Source organism: Mesoplodon densirostris, chromosome 15 (genome assembly GCF_025265405.1).
Source record: "Mesoplodon densirostris isolate mMesDen1 chromosome 15, mMesDen1 primary haplotype, whole genome shotgun sequence".
Lineage (NCBI taxonomy): Eukaryota > Metazoa > Chordata > Mammalia > Artiodactyla > Ziphiidae > Mesoplodon > Mesoplodon densirostris.
Window position 1 is genome coordinate 71,203,156 of NC_082675.1, and position 19,638 is coordinate 71,222,793.

Genomic DNA, 19,638 nt, shown 5'->3' on the forward strand with positions numbered 1-19,638 from the left:
ACTTCTGTGTTCAAAAATGAATATAGTGAAATTCAAATAAAATTCAACAGTGTCCTTCCATTTTTGATTTGAAAATACATTATTCTAATGGAAATCATCCAGGTTGTTAGGTCAGTTAGATGGGTCCATTCCAAAAGCTCACATTTATTACAACCCAGCATGATGGTTGGGGTATAAGAGGAATCTAAGTGATCTCTAAGTGAAAGGTGAAATCTCCTACCACACTGCAGATGCTTAAAGCAGAATTCATGATCCCAACACCCCTACAGATGTGCCAGGAAATGCATTACCAAAAATCTTCAATGTGGCATAAAGGCATGAATAATAAAGGTAAAATTAGCAGATTTTTAGCAGGAAGCTTTTCTGTACTAAGTACTCACGAGGGTAGACCAACAGTGAAAGGCCAACTCATCTCAGCAAAATATTTACCTGATTAGTAAGTGTTGTTTCTGACTGTCATCCACAGTGTGGTGCAGAAAGCCAACAAAAAAGCTGTGTTTGTTAAAGTAGCAAAAAGAGAGACATTTCTATAGCTGGGAGGTGTCTCAGACCACCAGGTAGGAGTATCAATAGCCAAGTCAAAGGTTCAAATGTTCGCTCCATAGTTAGCAGTTAGGAAAATTACTTAATCAATGACAGTATCCTCCTCTGAAGAATAGGGATAATAATATGACCTATTTCTGAGGGTTGTTGGGAGGATTAAAGCAATTAATACAGGTGAAGTACTTAGAATTGTTCCTGGCATAGGGTGACTGTGTCCTAAATATTATTAGATAACTACACCTTAAAAACTACAAAGCAATAGAAACAAGAAGTATGAAACTCACACACATAGTTACGCAACACTGCAAGGATTACAGTACTCTGCTGAATTTAGAAAGATATTACTTCATCTCATTTGTAAATACCTTTAAATATTTCATAGATCATACAGATGTTTCACATTCCACCTTGAAAGGCATGAAGCATCTTTCCTGAGAAAATGTTTAGAGTTATACACCAAAGAGAATGATCAAAAAGCCTACAGGTAATTCACCTTTTAGGATGACAAAGGTCTCCCATTATGCCTTTCGCTGAAGTGTGTTCTGCTTTCCTGAGTGTCAGTATGTTTGTATTTCTACAAGTTAGAGTTTTCTTTTACTTATAGCAATCACAAATTCCACCTGTAATTAATGCATTTATCAAAATTTAAGTCACTTTCATAAAATCACTAGACATATAATTCCAAGTTCATGAATTCAGATTCCTCCTGGCTGCAGACAGCAGCCACTGTTCCTTTGAACCCATAATGAATACCTTTTTATGGAGGTATGAGCTAACAGCACTGTGTTCTATACTTTCCCCTAAACATTCTACTTAGATAATATCAATAAAGATCGAAAAGAAAATGAGTCACAAAGGCAGAATCACAAAGTGTATTTCTTTGTGCTGATGTGTGGGTTGCCTCTAGCAACCGAAGTTCAATCCCAGCTGAAGAACAGCAGCCTCCAAGGTGTTGTGAAGCAGCCAGAATTCTCGACTTTGGAGGGTTGTTTGGTTTGGGGAATTAGCTAAAAAGAATCTACTCCTTTTTCTGCCCTTAATTCAGTAGAGAATAACTCTCCCAGTAACCATGGGTTAGGAGATGAATTTATATCATGGTAAGATATTTCTTATTATCCAAAAGTCAACTTTAAAATATATAATTTATTCACACACACACAGATATCACAGGTTCAGTACCAGAGTACCAATCTAAAGAGAATATCACAATAAAGTGAGTCACATGAAATTTATGGTTTCCCAGTGAATCTAAAAGTCATGTTTACACTATATTGTAGCCTGTTAAGTGTGCAATAGCATTATATCTAAAAATATATATACATACCTTAATTTAAAAACACTTTATTGCCAAAAAATGCTAACCATCATCTGACAATGCAAGGTTGCCACAAACCTTCAATTTGTAAAAAAAAAAACAAACAAACCACAGAGTCTGTGAAGTGCAGTAAAAGGAAGCATGCCTGTATATTCTTCCTTATATTTATGTACAGTCAGACCTCTGTACCTGCAGGTTCCACACTGACGATTGGTTGAATCCATGGATGTGGAAACCATGGATACAGAGGGCCAACTGCACTCTGCCATTTTATATATGGGACTGAGCATCCAAATGGGTTTTGGTACCTGAGGGGGCTCTTGGAACCAATCTCCTGTGGATACCTAGGGATGACTGTACATAAAAACCACTATCAAAAGATCAAAGTTGACAACCTTAACCAGTTCCTTCAGCAAAAATCTGCCAAAAAAAAAATTCAGTTTTTTTTTAAGTTTAAAGAAAAATTCATCTTCCATCGTGGGAAACCATCTGGTTTCTTCATCCATTAGTAAGTTTTGAAGAAAGAGTTCCTTTCTTTGAATATATATTGGTTTGATTTTCTGAAATGTCATCTTCCTGAAAAGTTATTGATGTATAAATTAAATATAATACAATATATTCCATTAAATACTGGCATTGAGCAGTTTTAATATGTAAATTTAGGCTGTGTTTCAAGGAGTAAATAAGATGCAGGTAGTGATCTTTCTCACTCAGTTCTTCAGCCAGGCGGCTCATTTCCGTAGCCTAACCAACATCAAATATGGGGTCACGCCTTCAGTCTTCAATTCACTGTAGAAAAGACCACACAATTATCAAAATCGAGCACATAAAGCTTTACTGACATAACTGCTGTACCACCTTCATTACCATCTCCACTACTGCTGTACTACCAAGTCTGAACAAATTGCTTTAACCGAATTGATGATGGTTAATGGATTGATTCTAATTCCCCATGAGGCACAGTAGAAGCACGTTATGGCTGCATTAACCTTAGGTAAATGCATCTGTTGTAAGAGGACAGGAGTGAGGAAGAGTGAGAGTGTGTCTGCCCTTCTGCTCAGTGAAGACATGCACCAGAGTGACTTGGAGATGGGACACACAAATCGACTGTTCCGTCAGGATGTTTTAGTTCTGTGGGTTTCTCATAGCCTAAACTTCTCTCCTCACTGTGTGAGTCTAGTTAAAAAAATATGTATACACACACACACACGCACAAAAATATACACATGCACACATCAATATGTGTGTGCACACATATATGTATATATGTGTGTTTTATTGTTGCTGTTTTCTAACAACGTGATCCTTAATATCCAGCAAACCATTTCTCTGGTGTTCAACATAAGAAACATCTATATGTTCTAATGCTTGGGGAAAAAAAACTTTTTTTTTTTTTTGCACTGACTGAGAGAATTCTATTTTATGAGTGATTTAAGAGATTTGCCAAGATTAATTTTTAAATATATGTGATGCTTGTTTTTCTTTGCATTAACAGCTACTTTTACATTCTAATTCCTCCCGGGAGTTATAATTCCATTCTACGTTGGTGAATCTAGACTTACCAAACCATACTACCACTTACATTCTCAAACGGCCAATTGGTCAGATTTCATTTTGCAAACATGAGACCTACCATTATAGATATATCATTACTATTGGAATTTCTACCAAAATCATAAAACAAAGGGCATATTCATTCCAGTTACCCTATTTCAGTTAGGAAAATTTCCCATTTGACCTTTCCTCAGTCATAGGGAGAAAAAAAGTCTTTAAAACTACCTTTATTAATGAACTGCAGCTAAAGAACTGGCCATAGAAGTCATTCTCTCAAACTCATCCCCTCTGTACCAGCCTGAGTCTCATCACGCAATACTGGAGTCAGTACAATATGGAGACCACGTATTGCTCCTTCCTCTCCTCCACTCTGGCTCCATTCCCTCCAGGGTCAAAACAGCTGAGGTTGGCCATGATACCTCACTACCCCAAGAGGATGTAGCTGGTAAAGGAGCTAAAATCGACCATCCTCCCTTTCCTTGGAAAGTCATGCTTCCCTTTCTATTCTAAACGCTTCATCTCTTCCTGCTCTGAAGTGTCTGCTTCTCTTACTGCTTCTGAAATGTGGGCATTTCACTTCCTCTTTTAATACTTCTCGGGCTTAATTTTTCTTTATTAGACGTTACAGGGCTATTGGCCAAAAAGTTAATGACTTAGCCTCTGGGGGCCCAAAGATTTTAGAAAACTTGATGCATAATGCTTCATCTCTAGTCTCTAATTACATACATCATTAGCAAAGTGAAGCATGGTTGCAGGGTGTCTTGAAGAGGGAGAAAGATCTACTTGAATCCCTAGACTGGGGCTAATCATAGGGGACCTGATTCTCCACGTCAGGCACTGTGCAGAAGAGAGTTTCAGAAAATGGGTTTCGGCCCTAGAGAGACTAGGCTAGAAATTCAAAAGTTGCTAGAACAGGAATTTTTTAATCACTTTCTAAATGATTCATGTAATTACAGACTATGTTTTCTTTTAAGTGATAATTTCATGGAATTTTATGGAAATGAGACTTGAGCCCAGAAGTCTTTTTTTTTTTTTTTAACAAACCTGTCACTTCTGATTCTGTCAACATTAGAAAGTGATTTGATGGTTTCAACTATTATTTCCATTGCTTTAGGGGTCATTATCATTGCTTCATTCATTCGTTATTAGGTAGTTGTTGAAGACACTTGTCCTTAACAATGCAGGAAATAAAGTGAAAAACAAGGAACTATTCCTGCCCTCTTGACATTTACAATCGACTTGAGAGACAGACATGGAAACTTAAATAAATACACATGATTTATGATTAAAATGCCCATCGGTAACACAGAAAATATGAGCAATGGAGGAACAAGGATGGTGGAGGAGATAATCTGTACTGTTTGGATTAAGTGTTGAAGCCAAGACTGGGCTTGTTTTATGCCAAAGAAGAGGAAAAAAGATATCTAAATTTGTTCATTCATTTACTCATAAGGTAAGAATTCATATATCAGGCTTCAAGGATTCAGTGGTTAACAAGATTAATAGAGTTCCCACTCTCAAAGAACTGGGAGACAGACCGTAAACATGTGATTACATAAGTATTAATTGAATGGATAATTTCTCAAGTGGTATAAATGTCAACCATGCTCAACAGGGGTCGTGAAGGCAGATGGTGGGCGGGGGGGAGAGGCCTTACCTTGTAGAGACGGCCTTGGATACCTTCGGCCTAGGAATTTCAGACCAAAGTGCCACCTTGGTTTTTAGTTCTTTGTTCTGAAATAGAAAACAAAAATTGTGCAGAGATCACATGTGTGTTAGCACATTTGCTAGCCATGTGCTTAGTGTTTCTGGATGACCCACCATCTACATCCCTCTTTAGCAGTAAGTCTGTTGTTCCAGTCACTGTATTAGAACACAGAACGTAGCCAGTTGCGAGTCCCCAAATATTACTTCTGAAAATACAAACACTCCTTGAAAAATGCATAATTTACCAAGGGATTCAAATTTAGTATTCTGACTTAGCCTCTGAAATTCAACAGCTGAACTCTCTGTTTCAATGTACAGTTTCTTTTATATGGACAGATGCGAAGAACTTCATGAAAGAACTCTATTAAAGAACCTTTTGAAAGACACGCATGATATTTATTACACATTTGTCTTTCTTGTGCAATCTCTTGATTAGAAACTCCATGAAAATAGGCACCATCTGTTCTTTTGGTTCACGGCATCCTTAGCCTTAATTTTCTCATTGAAGCCTCAGTTTCTTCGTTTCTAGTAGTAGTGGTCCTGAGTACCATATATAAGGTGGAAGAAACAGATATCATATGACCATAATATTTTAAATCTGGAAGCACCTTGGAATTCTGGGAGATAATGCAATGGCTAATAACAGGAAGGGAAAGCGTTTAAGTTTTCAGGTACAAATCCTAGCACAACCACTTGCTACCTGTGTGACCTCATTTAGTTTACTTATCCTCTGTGCCTAATTTCCTCATCTGTATTAACAGATATGATCATAGTCCCTTCTTCACAGGTTCTGAAATGAAATAAAAGTACGTAAACTATTCAGCTCAGTGTCTGGCACAGATTTTAAGACTGAAAGGCAGTTGGTTATGACTTTCTAGTCCAAGGACCATTATTATATCTAAAAACTGAGGTCCAAAAGTTTAAGTGCCCAACATCTTGTTCAGGGCAGAACTCAAGATTCAAAGTCAGGTCCTCCAATAAATGGGAAGGAAATCCAAAAAAGAGGGGATATATGTATAAGTATAGCTGATTCACTTTGCTGTACAGTAGAAACTAACACAACATTGTAAAGCAACTCTACTCTAATAAAAAGAAAAAGTAAAAGAAAAAAACCTCACAAAGTCAGGGCCTCCCAGTCCAGAGACAATACTTTCTCTACAATGCAGCCAAGCCAAACAGTTTCTTTTTACAGATCTGGAAAGTGAGACTTTCCAGCGAAGACTCATGCCCAAGGTTGACTTGCCAGTTGGCTGCATGGGCAGGCCAGAAGTCTTTCAAGGATACATCTGTACAGAAATTTCTGGGCCTGAAAGGTAATCGTGGGAGGAAGGCAGAAGAGGAGCCATGGCTTTCAAAGAACAGCAACACACCAGCTCCCTTCCCTTGTAGGAAACGAAGGACTTAAAACGTCATATAATTGAAGTTTAAAAGTTATTTTGTAAGACTCCATCTGCTGGTTTGGAGTCAGCCAGCACCAGAATGCATGGCTTTGGGAAATAGACACCAGAATTTTGATGGAAGAAGAAGAGTTAATAATTCTGAGTACCTAGCAAATGTCAAGACTTTTGCCTGGTGTTTTCCAGACATTCTTTTCTTCGATAAAACTCATCTCTGAGGAGTAACTTTCATTGTTATGTGTGTGAAAGAAATAAGGCTGGCAAAACTCAAATTGACGAGGAACCTTGCCTCCAATGACCCACAGGTAGTGTATGCAGCATGGGTCTGCAAATGTGCAAGCTTTATGCAGGCCTGTCTGACTCCAAAGCTCATGCTCTTTTCCCTGCAAGATGTTATTTTTCTGTGACCAGAGGAATTCGCCCAGCCTCGTTATATTACAAATAAGCAATTGGTGGACCCCAAGAGATAAAGAGATTCAGTGATTTCTGAAAGGATTCCAGGTATGATATATAGGAAAGAGAAGACAGCAAACTGTCAGGGAATTAATCAACAATGAATCTACCCCAAACATCCAGCCCCCTGCAATACACCCAGTTACTCAGTCCCTGCCATGTCTGCAGCACCATACCAGGAGCAGAGGGAATGTGACACAGCACAAGAAAGGATAGTATCTTCCCTTTTAGTACACGGGATGCACCGTATGATGGAGGTGATAAACATGTGACCATTCAAAAATTAAAAATAAATAAATTAAATGCGATTCAAGAGATGCCATAAGGCAGCCAGTAATTCAAAGGTATAAACAGAAATCAGTGTGACTAGAATAATTTTCCTACACAAGGACGTTTAACCTGGACCTTGAAGACAAAGTGAAATGGGTTAGGTGGAAAAAAGGGAGAGAAAAAAGATGAAGGCACAGTTCTTAAAGTGTAGTCCTGGAATCAACTAATCGGAACATCCCCTGGGAACTTATTAGAACTACAAACCCTCAATTCCCAACCAAGCCATTGGACCAGAAACCCAGGGTGGCTGGGCAATGTGTTTTAAGATGTTCATCAGATGATTCTGATGTCTGCTCACATCGGAGAGCCACTGGACCAGAGTAGTTTTAAATGTTGGTTGTATATTGGAATGACCTGGGAGATTTACAATCTAGTGATGCCTGGGTCCTACCCCCAAAGTTTCCATTTAATTTGGTTGTAATCTAGGTTCAGGAGTTTTCAAAACTCCATAGGTGATACTAATGTACAGTTAAGATGAAGAACTACTGAACTAAGGAAAGCAGAGACAAGATGTGAATTTTGTACCTTCTTATCCCTCAGCATCTACACGGAATAATAACTAAAAGATGGAGCAAAAATCTTCACACATGAATCATTTCACTGTGATATTTCAAGAGTTAAGTACTTAAGTCTCACTCAGGAAATGTACTTCAGATTTGACAAATGGATGATATAGTTGTTCCTTGTATAATGGAGATATATCGAATATACACTCCAAACAAGTGCAGGCATATATCAGGGCCAAGTACGTGGCTAAGAAAAACTCCTCTCTGTACAGTACTTTACAAGTTATGAAACACAACTTGAAACACAATATCATGATGACAACAAGCATTGGAATAAAAGTATTTTTGTGGCTGGACAAGTATGTAGAAGCTATTTGGAGTTTTTCCAAAATAAACTCCTACTTTCTCAAGTTGTTACCTTCCAAACAATGCAGAAGCATAAGAGTTATCAGTTTAGACTGTCTTTATTTTCATATATTTCAACTTCTGTGATGATTTATTTCATCTACTGGATTTAGGTCTTTATTTTTTTATTTTATTTTTTTGCAGTACGCGGGCCTCTCACTGTTGTGGCTTCTCCCATTGCGGAACACAGGCTCCAGATGCGCAGGCTCAGCAGCCATGGCTCACGGGCCCAGCCACTCCACGGCATGTGGGCTCTTCCCAGACAGGGGCACGAACCTGTGTCCCCTGCATCGGCAGGCAGACTCTCAACCACTGCACCACCAGGGAAGCCCTAGGTCTTTATTTTTGATTCATGGGCTTTCATATGCTTTTCTTTAACCAGAACAACCAAATGCATGAGTTTTCATCATTAGTTTACAAAATTACAAATCAATGACCAGACTAAGTCCACCATTATTATAATTCTATCCAAGGATAGTTCACTGACACAGTTTTCCAAAAGAAACTAATTTTTGCATACTTAAACTTCTAGCAACATGCTCTTGGAAGTATATTAAATTTTAGGGATGATGGTGATTACATAAAGTAGAATACTCTTCAAAGTCTAGAAAATGGAGTCATTTCTGAAGATGCATTTTCATATGAGCATGTCATTAGTGAAGAAGTTAGAAATGTGTGAAATGTGAGATGAATTTCAGAGCTGTAAATTAAGATGATGAAAGATATGCCAAAGTAGAAAGAAAAGTAAATAATTTTGGCAGAGTTAAGCAGTTAAGTTTCTGGTGATACTTAAAAGAGGTTTAAAATCCTGAAAGATTGAAAAGAAAAAAAAAGGACAGAGTTAGATGAGTGAATTTTATCCCCTTGTGTGTGTGTAGTGGGGGGAAGTCCTTGGTAGGATAGAAAAGAATACACAGAAAAAAGTATTCATTTCCATGAGTCAAAAAACTGGAAAACAGAAAAACATTTAATGTAGTAACTGTGACAATGGCTAAAATATATACAAATGATCCTGCAAATTTAACATTATATCTGTTCATTTCTAAATATATATCTTTTTTTTTTTTTTTTTGTGGTACGCGGGCCTCTCACTGTTGTGGCCTCTCCCGTTGTGGAGCACAGGCTCTGGACATGCAGGCTCAGTGGCCATGGCTCACGGGCCCAGCTGCTCCACGGCATGTGGGATCTTCCCACACTGGGGCACGAACCCGTGTCCCCTGCATCGGCAGGCAGACTCTCAACCACTGCGCCACCAGGGAAGCCCAAAATATATATCATTTTTAAATACAACTGTGTGTATATTGACACACATGCATATCTGCACATGCACACACTTATTTGATCACCCAGATAAGTAGGTATTGGGGGATGAAAAGCATGTGCTTCAAAGTCAGGAAGACTCAAATGCAGCTGAGTGATTTTGAACAAGTGTCTTAACTTCTCTGAATCTCAGTTTAATCCCTGAGGGAATAAATAATAACCTTCTCCCAGAGTAGCTTTGAAGATTAAACAAAATGAAGTATGTAGCATGCCTTAAAAGAGATGAGTTATTATGGATGAGAAAACTATGCTGTCTGTATGGTTTAGAAAGTTGATGTCTTTAAAAGGGTTGTTCAGCTCTGGTGACCAATTTTTCACAAACTGAATCGGCTCACACTGTTATTTCAAAATAGGATAGTCCTAAGTTTGTGTGCAAGGTAGTATACCCCTGCATATGTCCTCCCAGTTTAAGATCTTCATAACGAAGTATCGACTAGGGCTAGACTAGAAACAGGTTCACTCCAGCTCAAGCATTTACTAAATTCAGGTACCTGGTCCAAGATCACAGGCTCACAGATGCTCTCCCTGACTCCCATCACTTTATAACTGTCACATTGTTTTACTCTTCTCGGAGCAGTTACCCCTCCCTAATTAAGTTGTGTACTTACTTGTTAATATATTTACTGTATGTATCTTCAATTAAAATAAAGCTAGATGAAGTCAGGACAGTGTGTCCTGTTCCTACCATGTACCTACCACTTAGAACATTTCCTGGTACATCATAAACACACAAAACTATTTGCTGAATAAATAAACTAATGTGGCTTGGCCGGGCTTTTTAAAGCTGAAAAGGGCATTGTAACATTCCCTGCAGTGAAGGAAATGATTTATCTATTGAAGACAATAAATTTTGAGGTCATAAAAGTCATTCATCAATACTGCTATTATCTGAAGACTTTTTTAAATAAAAGAGAATGTTAGAAAATAGTAGTTTGAATCAACTTCATACAGAGAATCTTAGGCAGTACTGAGAGATGCTGTCCCATCAACGTGGGCAGACTGCATCCAACCAAGAAGTTTCCATGAAGGGAACACAATCTATTGCTTCCTCCTATCACACTGAGTGGCTAGTCTGCAATTATTTGATAAATTTGGGGATATAGAAGCAGTGCAATGGAAGCAATACATTATTCTGGTCTAGCTATTACACCAAAAGGCCAATTGGATAATGTAGTGTATAGGTTAAGTTGCCAGTTTACTTAGGACAATAAAATTACCTTTGGGGATGATATAAATAGAGACACAACTAAAAATATAAGATTGAATTAGAAGCAGTAGCACCATTGATGCCCTGACTCTGTGATGAGGGCTAACACTTAATTAGACATGACCAGAGCCTAGGACCATAACGAAAGATCAGAGAAAGACAACAACCTCTCCAATTAAAATGTATTACAGACGTATGATAATTAAAGCAGTAGGGCATTGGAGCCAAATAGGCAGATACACCATTGGAACAGATTTCCAGCATAAAAATTTAGTCTAGGATATATCGACATTTCAAATTGATGAAGGAAGGCCAGACTGCTCAATAAAGTGAGACAGCTAAAAAGTTAGGCCCGTACCTTACACCAGACTGCCTTGAATTACAGATAAACTTGGATCTAAATGAGAATTCCGCCTCAAAATAGGAATCTGAGCACGTGTGTTTTTCATCTCTACTTTCTTAGATTTCATTAGAACGATACCAAAGGATTTTTTTTTTTTGCTGTACGCGGGCCTCTCACCGTTGTGGCCTATCCTGTTATGGAGCACAGGCTCTGGACGTGCAGGCTCAGCAGCCATGGCTCAAGGGCCTAGCCGCTCCGCGGCATGTGGGATCCTCCCAGACCTAGGCACGAACCCGTGTCCCCTGCATCGACAGGTGGACTCTCAACCACTGTGCCACCAGGGAAGCCCCCTCAAAGGATTTTTAAATATTGAAATCCCTTAATAATAAAGAGGAAAAAAGAGGGCTATTAGCAGATCAGAAATGTCAGAACTGAAAGACCAAAAGTGAGTAAAGAGTTAACTGCAAGAGCAGAGGCAGCTGCAGGTGAAGCTGTGGCAGCTGAGGGAGATGTCTGATCCAGCAGACATGGAAATTCAGAGAACACAGATCAACAATCTTAAAAATGGATAGTCTTTGAGTTACCAATTCAACTTCTAAAAATGTATCTTAAGGGAGGAAGTAATTATACAAATAATCAGTAATGTTTGTAAGAGTCTGTTGAATTCATTGCTGTTTACAAAAGCTCTACTGGAAAACAATCCAACAGCAGGGATTAAGTTAACTAAATTATTTCATAGCAATACAGTGGAAACCTTGGTGGCTCTTTAAAAAGATAATGTAAATTTAATTTGCCTGGTAAGCAAAGACTTTCTTGTTATACTGTTCTATAGAGAAAAAGAGCCCTTAGCATGGCCTAAAGGCTTTTTATGATCTAGCACCTTCCTACATTTCCAATGTCATCCTACGCTATTTACAGCTCTTTTAGATTAGAAGCACCCACAATGGCCTGTTGTCTGGCTACCTGACATGCCCTATGACCCAGTTTTCCACAAAGGTCATATTGAAATTCATTTTCTTAGAGAGATTGTTCCCACCCACCAATCTAAATGGTCCATATACATTTCTCCATCCAGGTATTATTGCCCAGAGTATTTTGTCCTTTTCCTGCAGAACCTTTCCAAGATATTATTAGTTACATATTAATATATTTGTATCTGTCTCCCTCACCAGTTAGTAAATTCCAGAGAGCAGGGCTCATGTCTATTTTGTTCAACATCGTTTATCCAAATTTAGTGCCTACACCATAGTAGCCACTCAATAAGTATTTACAGACTTAACGTAACTAGTGATATGAGAAAATTGTTGAAACAAATAAAAGTTTAAAAACACAATAAAATGATGCCATATATAGTCTGTGTCTCTAATATATACACACAAGTATGTAACAGGCACAAAATTCCCACAGAAATAGGGATATACACAACTGTGCTGAATAATTGCCCTTGGATGGTATGTTTGAGTGGTTTTCTTGTTATATTTGTTCATCCATATTTCCTAATTTGTATGGGATGAATGACCATGTTAGTTATGTAAAAAAATAAAAAATAGTTATTAAAATATTATAAGAAAAATATTTATAAGAAAAAATATTTTATCAAGTAACATTTGTCAAAAGGCCACTACATAAGAAAAGTTGGGAGGAAATGCCTTTAAAGACATTTCTTAAGAGGAGGGGGCTCTAATGCGACATAAATCACATCACCTGATGTAAACTAACCAACTTGCATCTTACTTAGGTGAGAACCTAAGGAAAACCCAAGATGCGACGAGCTTACCCTCTAAAAGAAAGAGAACAGTGGTCCCAGGAAGGTAGAAACGGCAAAACTGGGGGATGGTTACACAACTTAAGTTGCAAAATATTTACAACCTCTTTATGTTATTATGATTTTTTTCTTCTGTTTGAGGAAAGCAGAAAGAATGTGGTGGTGGAAAGACTAGTGAGGCGTGTGCTGGGAGTCCGATCATGGAGCTCCGTTCTTGTCTGTCCTGGGGAATAGAAGAGCTCCAAAAGATGAGCAGATTTCCATGGAAGACAGAGCATCTCTGTACTCCACAGGACAGGACAACGTGACACACAGAGAAGTCACAATGCTGAGGGATGAAGTAGAAAAGGTGACCCGGTCTAGGCAGTCCGTGATGAGCTATTCAACAGAGACAGAAGGGGTGACACTGAGCGCAAAGCAGCACTGGGCTGGAGACACCTGGGGGTCATCAGGTGCTCCAATAACCACAGGGCTTCTCTGTACTTCCTGTGAGGCAGGGGTACCACCAGCCTAGGACTGCAGCTCAAGGCCTGAAAAGGGCTTCCCCAGTCAAGGCGGGGATGAGTGGGCACAAGTAAAGCACATCTTACCACAGTGTATTCTAAAGGTTGATGATAAGTTTTACAACACTGAAGCATAAGAAAATCTCAATTGGCTTCTTTTTTTTTTTTTTCTTTTGCGGTACGCGGGCCTCTCACTGTTGTGGCTTCTCCCGCTGCAGAGCACAGGCTCCGGACACGCAGGCCCAGCGGCCATGGCTCACAGGCCCAGCCGCTCCGCGGCATGTGGGATCTTCCCGGACCGGGACATGAACCCGTGTCCCCTGCATCGGCAGGCGGACCCTCAACCACTGCGCCACCAGGGAAGCCCCTCAATTGGCTTCTTGAAGTAGGTGAGCCCTGAGGCAAAGCTTGGAGGCCCTGATAAGTATGGATGGAGAAAGAGGAGGAATAGGACGCCTCAGGACGGGGGAAAGAAACAAAGACAGGAGACAGCAAACCCGGCTATCTGGCTAGAGCTGAGTTCACGCAAGAGGGGCCTTGACCAAGCTTCTAACTCAAGTCCACATCGAGAGATAGTATCACTGGTCTCCCCAGTAGAGAAAGTGTTCTGGAACATTTGAATAAACTTTCAACAATTATTTAATAATATTTAATATTAATAATTTAATAATATAAAATTATGTTTAATACTTAATATTTTAATAATTATTAAGAGTACCTCCCCCACAGAGCTATAATTCTTATACATAGAAGATGCACACACACACTCACAAAAAGACATTCATACCCACATAGAGACACATGCATGTCCTCACACATACACATAGACACAGTCACACACAGACACACACATTCACATACAGACATACTTGGACACAGTGTCACAATGGCACACCATTGCACACAAGCACTCACACACACACAGGACACATTCATACACAGGCTCACAGATATACTGAACACACACACACTCACATTCATACTGAAATATAGAGCAGATTCCATCCTTACCTGGGCTTCAAGTATGTTAACTTTTTCTTTCAGATCTTCAATTCTTTTATCTTGTTCTTTTAAATTATTTTTTAAGCCTTCCATCTAAGATTTAAGAAACACAAATGCAAAAATCTTGTCAGGCAACAGAGAATAGTTCCTTAAGTCAGAGACTGTACAGGTTTCTGTGGTCAAGTAATGCTTATCAAATCAACAAAATTAAATCCCAAGCATTAGCGGACTCAGCAGGCTACAGAAAATAACAGGACAAATTGGCACCTGGGAACGAGAGCACACAGACAGTGCAATTAAACACTTTCATCTTTAGAAAACCTGTTTAAACCAAACTCAGCAGGAGTGCATCCTGTGGGAAGCAACACTGGTCCTTGCTGTGTGTCTCAGCCACTTAACGTTTTCATCCTGCACAGGCAGAGGCCAGGGGACATGATGCAAGGCCGTGGTCTGGTATGGGGAAGCTCCCTGCGGCAGAGATCTGGTCAACCAGCAGTATATTAAGGTGAGCCCACTTTGCTTTGGAAGAAAAGCATGTGTTAAGAGACAACGTGGAACTGGGGGATGTGGGGTGATATCCAGGACGGTGCCAGAAGAGAAGAAACACGTGGATTCCAAGGCTAGCTCTATCATTTAACTGCTGTGGGCCTCGGTTTTCTCATCTGTAAAATGAGGACACGGGATTCCCCCTGTCCTCCCTGACTCTCAAGGGCTATGACTCAATCCTCTGGCTGTTTGGTGAGGTCCTACTGCAGCAAGCATGAATGTTACATTTATGTCAAGAAGGCATTTGAGTTAGTTGGGAGGACTCCTTTTAGAAACAAATATTAGGTAGTTTTTAAAAAAAGTGAATGGATGAAGTTCTGGTTTTAAGTCTAAACCAGATCAATACAAATCTTGATGTAAACTGTATGAGTATGCAATTCACCATCCATCTGGCTGCCATCGCGATGACCTCTTCTCTTTCACCTGCCAAGATGTTCCCAGCAAAGAAGGGCCAGGTTACAGCCCTGTGCTAACACACCCTCTACATAAATTAACCACTTATGAGGTTATGAAAACAGATCATTTCTTCTTCAAGAAAGGGCTGAATCTCCTAATCTACAAAATCTGCTAAAGAACAGTGTGCAGTATCTGGCTCAGAACACTTAAAAAAAAAAAAGCACCAAAACATCTAAAGAGCAAGCACAATTTCCCAGATATCTTCGTTGAGAACATCACAGGTGTCGGCATGGAGACAAAAGAGGACACTGAAAACAGAGCCTTGTCATATGGGGATAAAAAGGAAATGTCAATGGGGAGAAGAATCTCCGTGCTCGTAGAGTCCAGGCAAGCCACGCGTGTTTGGTCTTCTCACTGTAAACATACTAGCTACCAGAGAAACACACTTGATTAATCTGACCTCCTGGATGACACTGCGCAGGTTCTGATGCTGGGAGTGAATCACAAACTGCAGATGAGAGATCTGCTCCTGGAGGAGGGATATCTCCTTTTGAAGATCCTGGCAACTGGAAATGCAAAGGAAAAAAGAGAAAGATTTGCTAAAGCATTATACAGCTATTTTTACAGCTGTGCTACCAGGATCTCCTCACACGTGACTCTGCTACTGGGCAACATGTGGGTAAGATGCCCAGGGTCCCTTATGCCAAACAAGACACACTGAAAATAAACTGAAAGTCATGAAGCATGCTCTGATTAGCTCAGACATGAACTTGAATGAGAGGATCAATTCATGTCAAAAGTTCCTCTCTGGCCACCCATGACTCCCTCCCTCCAGCAAGTAGTTGAGTCAAGTTGCATCAAATCAGGTGATGCACTTATATATCTAGTCTGTCTCACCTAAGAGCATCCACAGACCTAGCATCCATCAGAACACACACATATGGGATAGTAGGGTTAGAACATGGGGCCAGGAATGGAGACTTAACACACATATCAGAAATCAACTTCCAAGGATACAGGGGTTAGTATAGGTTGTGAATTGCCTGTTTTATCTTTTTTTTTTTTTTTTTGGCTTCCTATTTTTGTTAATTCTACTACATGTAAATAAGGCAAGGAAAGAAAAATTAAATTCCAGCTAATATTTTGAGTCCACATTAACCATGGTGAAGAAAGATGAGTGAAGTTTGAATTTAGATTATTCATCCTTTCCCAAAGCTCCATTTAAGTAACTGGCATTGATTACATGGCTTTTGACTGTTTCTCTTCTTGCCAATATTATTAGAGTTTGAGGCAAAATGCCTTGAGACAAGACCACTAAACTTGGGAGCATTGTAATTTTGGAGTCACATAACCTTTCTAAGCCTCAGTATAACAGGTATAACAATCCCTACCTTTACAGCATTAAAAGATTATACTGTACACTTAAAGAGATAAAGTGAACGTGCTTTCGGAAAATGAGCGTTTTATAAAGTAATATATTATTTTAGCTTATTAAGGTTTCACATTAGTAGCCAACATCCAATTCAATCGCAATTCTGATTTTCACAGTCTCTACAAATATTACAAAGGTCATAGAAATTCATGTGACATTACAGCGGAACTTGTTCTCATTTTTTTAAAAAGAGTCTCCATTTTGTTTTACATCATGTACTAAAACATTGCTTCTCAAACTTAATATGCATTGGAGGATCTTGTTAAATTGTCAGGGATCTTGTTAAGATGCACATTCTAATCCAATAGGCTGGGGAAGGGCTTGAGAGTCTGCATCTCCAACATGCTCCAGGTGTTCTAGTGGTTTTGCTGGTCCATGAGCCAGGCTTTGAGTGCTTTCAGTAGCCCAGCACTAATCCACTACAGTTGTCTCAATAATGTTTAATATAAAGTCACTCAAAGCCGAGTAACTTTCAGGCAATTTGCAATATTTAAGACGGTCTTGATTTTTTCCCTTGTTCAGTTTTGTATGAGAGAGCTTTAAAGAAGAGTTTGGGGCTTCCCTGGTGGCGCAGTGGTTGAGAGTCCGCCTGCCGATGCAGGGGACACGGGTTCGTGCCTCGGTCCAGAAAGATTCCACATGCTGCGGAGCAGCTGGGCCTGTGAGCCATGGCCGCTGAGCCTGCGCGTCCGGAGCCTGTGCTCCACAACAGGAGAGGCCGCAACAGTGAGAGGCATGCGTACCGCAAAAAAAAAAAAAAAAAAAAAAAAAAGATGAGTTGTGGACATAAGGATCAAAGTGACACAGAAGGCAAACAGAAATCTGGCCCACAGCTGGTGCTAAGACTCAAAATTGCTCCAGAGAGAAGGGAAAAAAAGAGAAAAGAAAAGGAGGAAAGAGCAGTAAGACTCAGGACTTTCCTGGGGAATAATGAGAAAGAACTTGGGATGCTTTGCAGAGCCAGGTCAGCTTTGAAAATTCATAAAATATGAAAATACTGTGTATTATTAAAGGTGAGTATTCAAAATGGTCCCATCGTGTCTTATGATGACCCAGAACTCGGGGACTGAAAGGAAAAAAGTCTTTAGAAGGATGGGAGTGGGTAGATATGTTCTCCAAAATAGAAAATTCAGGAAATTTCCCCATGTATTTCATGAGAATATTACCATCAAGCTCACCGTAAATAAATAAAAATCTGAAACAGGTCTTAAGATGGAAGAAAAGTATTTCTGGAAGCACTCTGGAAAGCGTAGGGGTTTCAGACTTATCTGCATTATACACTGGAACAGTGATTTAAGGAAGTCGCAAAAAAAAAATTCTCTTAGGTTTGTTCAATAAACAGAAAACCTAGTCATCCATTTAAGGTCTTTGAACGTGAGAATATAGCTAAATAAGCTGCATTTGAGCTCCCTTTAATCTCTGTTATTTATCTTTCAGTTGAAGCACTCAGTGCTTTCAGTTGAAGCACTCAGTCTTAATGTACTAAAGCAAAACAGTAAGAAGAAACATAATGAAGGCCAGGCCTAAGAAAGGAGGCCAAACGTCTGTATCTAGGACTTATGCTTTGCTTCCCAATGCCTCAATATAAATACAAAGTCAAGGTTGAAATTAAAATAGAATTGAAAACTGCTGCTTCCAGAAAGATGTAGAAGATGTGTTTTCCCCTATTCTTCCTATTAAGTCAACCCAAAACCTGAACATTATACGTCAACAAACACAAGAAGACTCCGAAAGGTGGAAAGAAGAAGGAACGCTAGCTCGGGACCCTGGGATCCAGGGAACAACACAATGGTGACTTCCCTGGGTTTTCTTTTTGCTTTATAGATGCTAGGCTTGGCACTGAGAAAGTCCACAGCCTAGAAACGGCAATGGGAGCACAGAAAAAGCCCAAACGAAAAGAGAGGAAAACCTTGGCTCCACCCTTTTGAGAAAGGGAACTGAAGATGCTCTCTCAAATCACTACGGATGGAGAGTGAACAGAGTACCATTTCTGGTCTTCTTCATGTTAGATTCCCTAGTGCTCAAGAGAGGAAGTCAATCTTATCTTTAACTTGCAGAAATGTGAAAGCAAATGGTTTGTCTTTAGTAACACAGGATAACGGTAGAATAAGTACTAGGCGAGAAGCACAACCTCAATCTCTCTGCTGGCCAATGTCTGCCAAAGACTTGGTCAAAGGAAATCAAGATCATGGAGGACTGTCTCTCCATCCAATTGTCAGGATACTTTAAAATCTATTTGGGGGTTAACTTCCACCACCCGAGGTAGCATTATTGAGTCCTGCCACACTGCCCTCTGCTGCTCACTGTTCAAACGGCTTTGACTGAATTGTTCTTTGGCGGCATGGTATCCTTTTTTTTTTTTTTTGCGGTACACAGGCCTCTCACTGTTGTGGCCTCTCCCCTTGCGGAGCACAGGCTCCGGACGCGCAGGCTCAGCGGCCATGGCTCACGGGCCCAGCCGCTCCGCGGCATGTGGGATCTTCCCGGACCGGGGCACGAACCTGTGTCCCCTGCATCGGCAGGCGGACTCTCAGCCACTGCGCCACCAGGGAAACCCATGGTATCCTTTTTAAAAGTATTTTCTCAGGGGCTTCCCTGGTGGCGCAGTGGTTGAGAGTCCGCCTGCCGATGCAGGGGACACAGGTTCGTGCCCCGGTCCTGAAAGTATCCCACATGCCGTGGAGCGGCTGGGCCCGTGAGCCATGGCCGCTCAGCCTGCGCATCTAGAGCCTGTGCTCTGAAACGGGAGAGGCCACAGCAGTGAGAGGCCCGTGTACCGCAAAAAAAAAAGTTTTTTCTGAGGTACAGCTTCTGTGTTTACTATAATGATTTTGTTGAAGACATCGTTCACGGTACTTTTTACGAACATATCCTGGAAATTTTTCTCTCTGGCCTTATAGATACATTAAAAAGA

General features: G+C 40.0%; 1 protein-coding gene across 6 annotated transcripts in view; it reads right to left on the reverse strand.

Moving 5' to 3' along the window:
- Positions 1–1,868: 1,868 nt before the first annotated feature.
- The window catches only part of CCDC68 (coiled-coil domain containing 68), a 51,257-nt gene continuing 33,487 nt past the window's right edge, over positions 1,869–19,638 (reverse strand). For all 6 annotated transcript variants that reach the window (XM_060118731.1, XM_060118734.1, XM_060118735.1 and 3 more), the window contains 4 exons: positions 15,753–15,858; positions 14,360–14,443; positions 5,070–5,146; positions 1,869–2,647 (listed from right to left, as the gene is read on the reverse strand). In XM_060118731.1, coding sequence (XP_059974714.1) covers positions 2,590–2,647; positions 5,070–5,146; positions 14,360–14,443; positions 15,753–15,858 — 325 coding nt within the window. In that variant the 3' untranslated portion in view covers positions 1,869–2,589. The remainder of the gene's footprint in view (positions 2,648–5,069; positions 5,147–14,359; positions 14,444–15,752; positions 15,859–19,638) is intronic.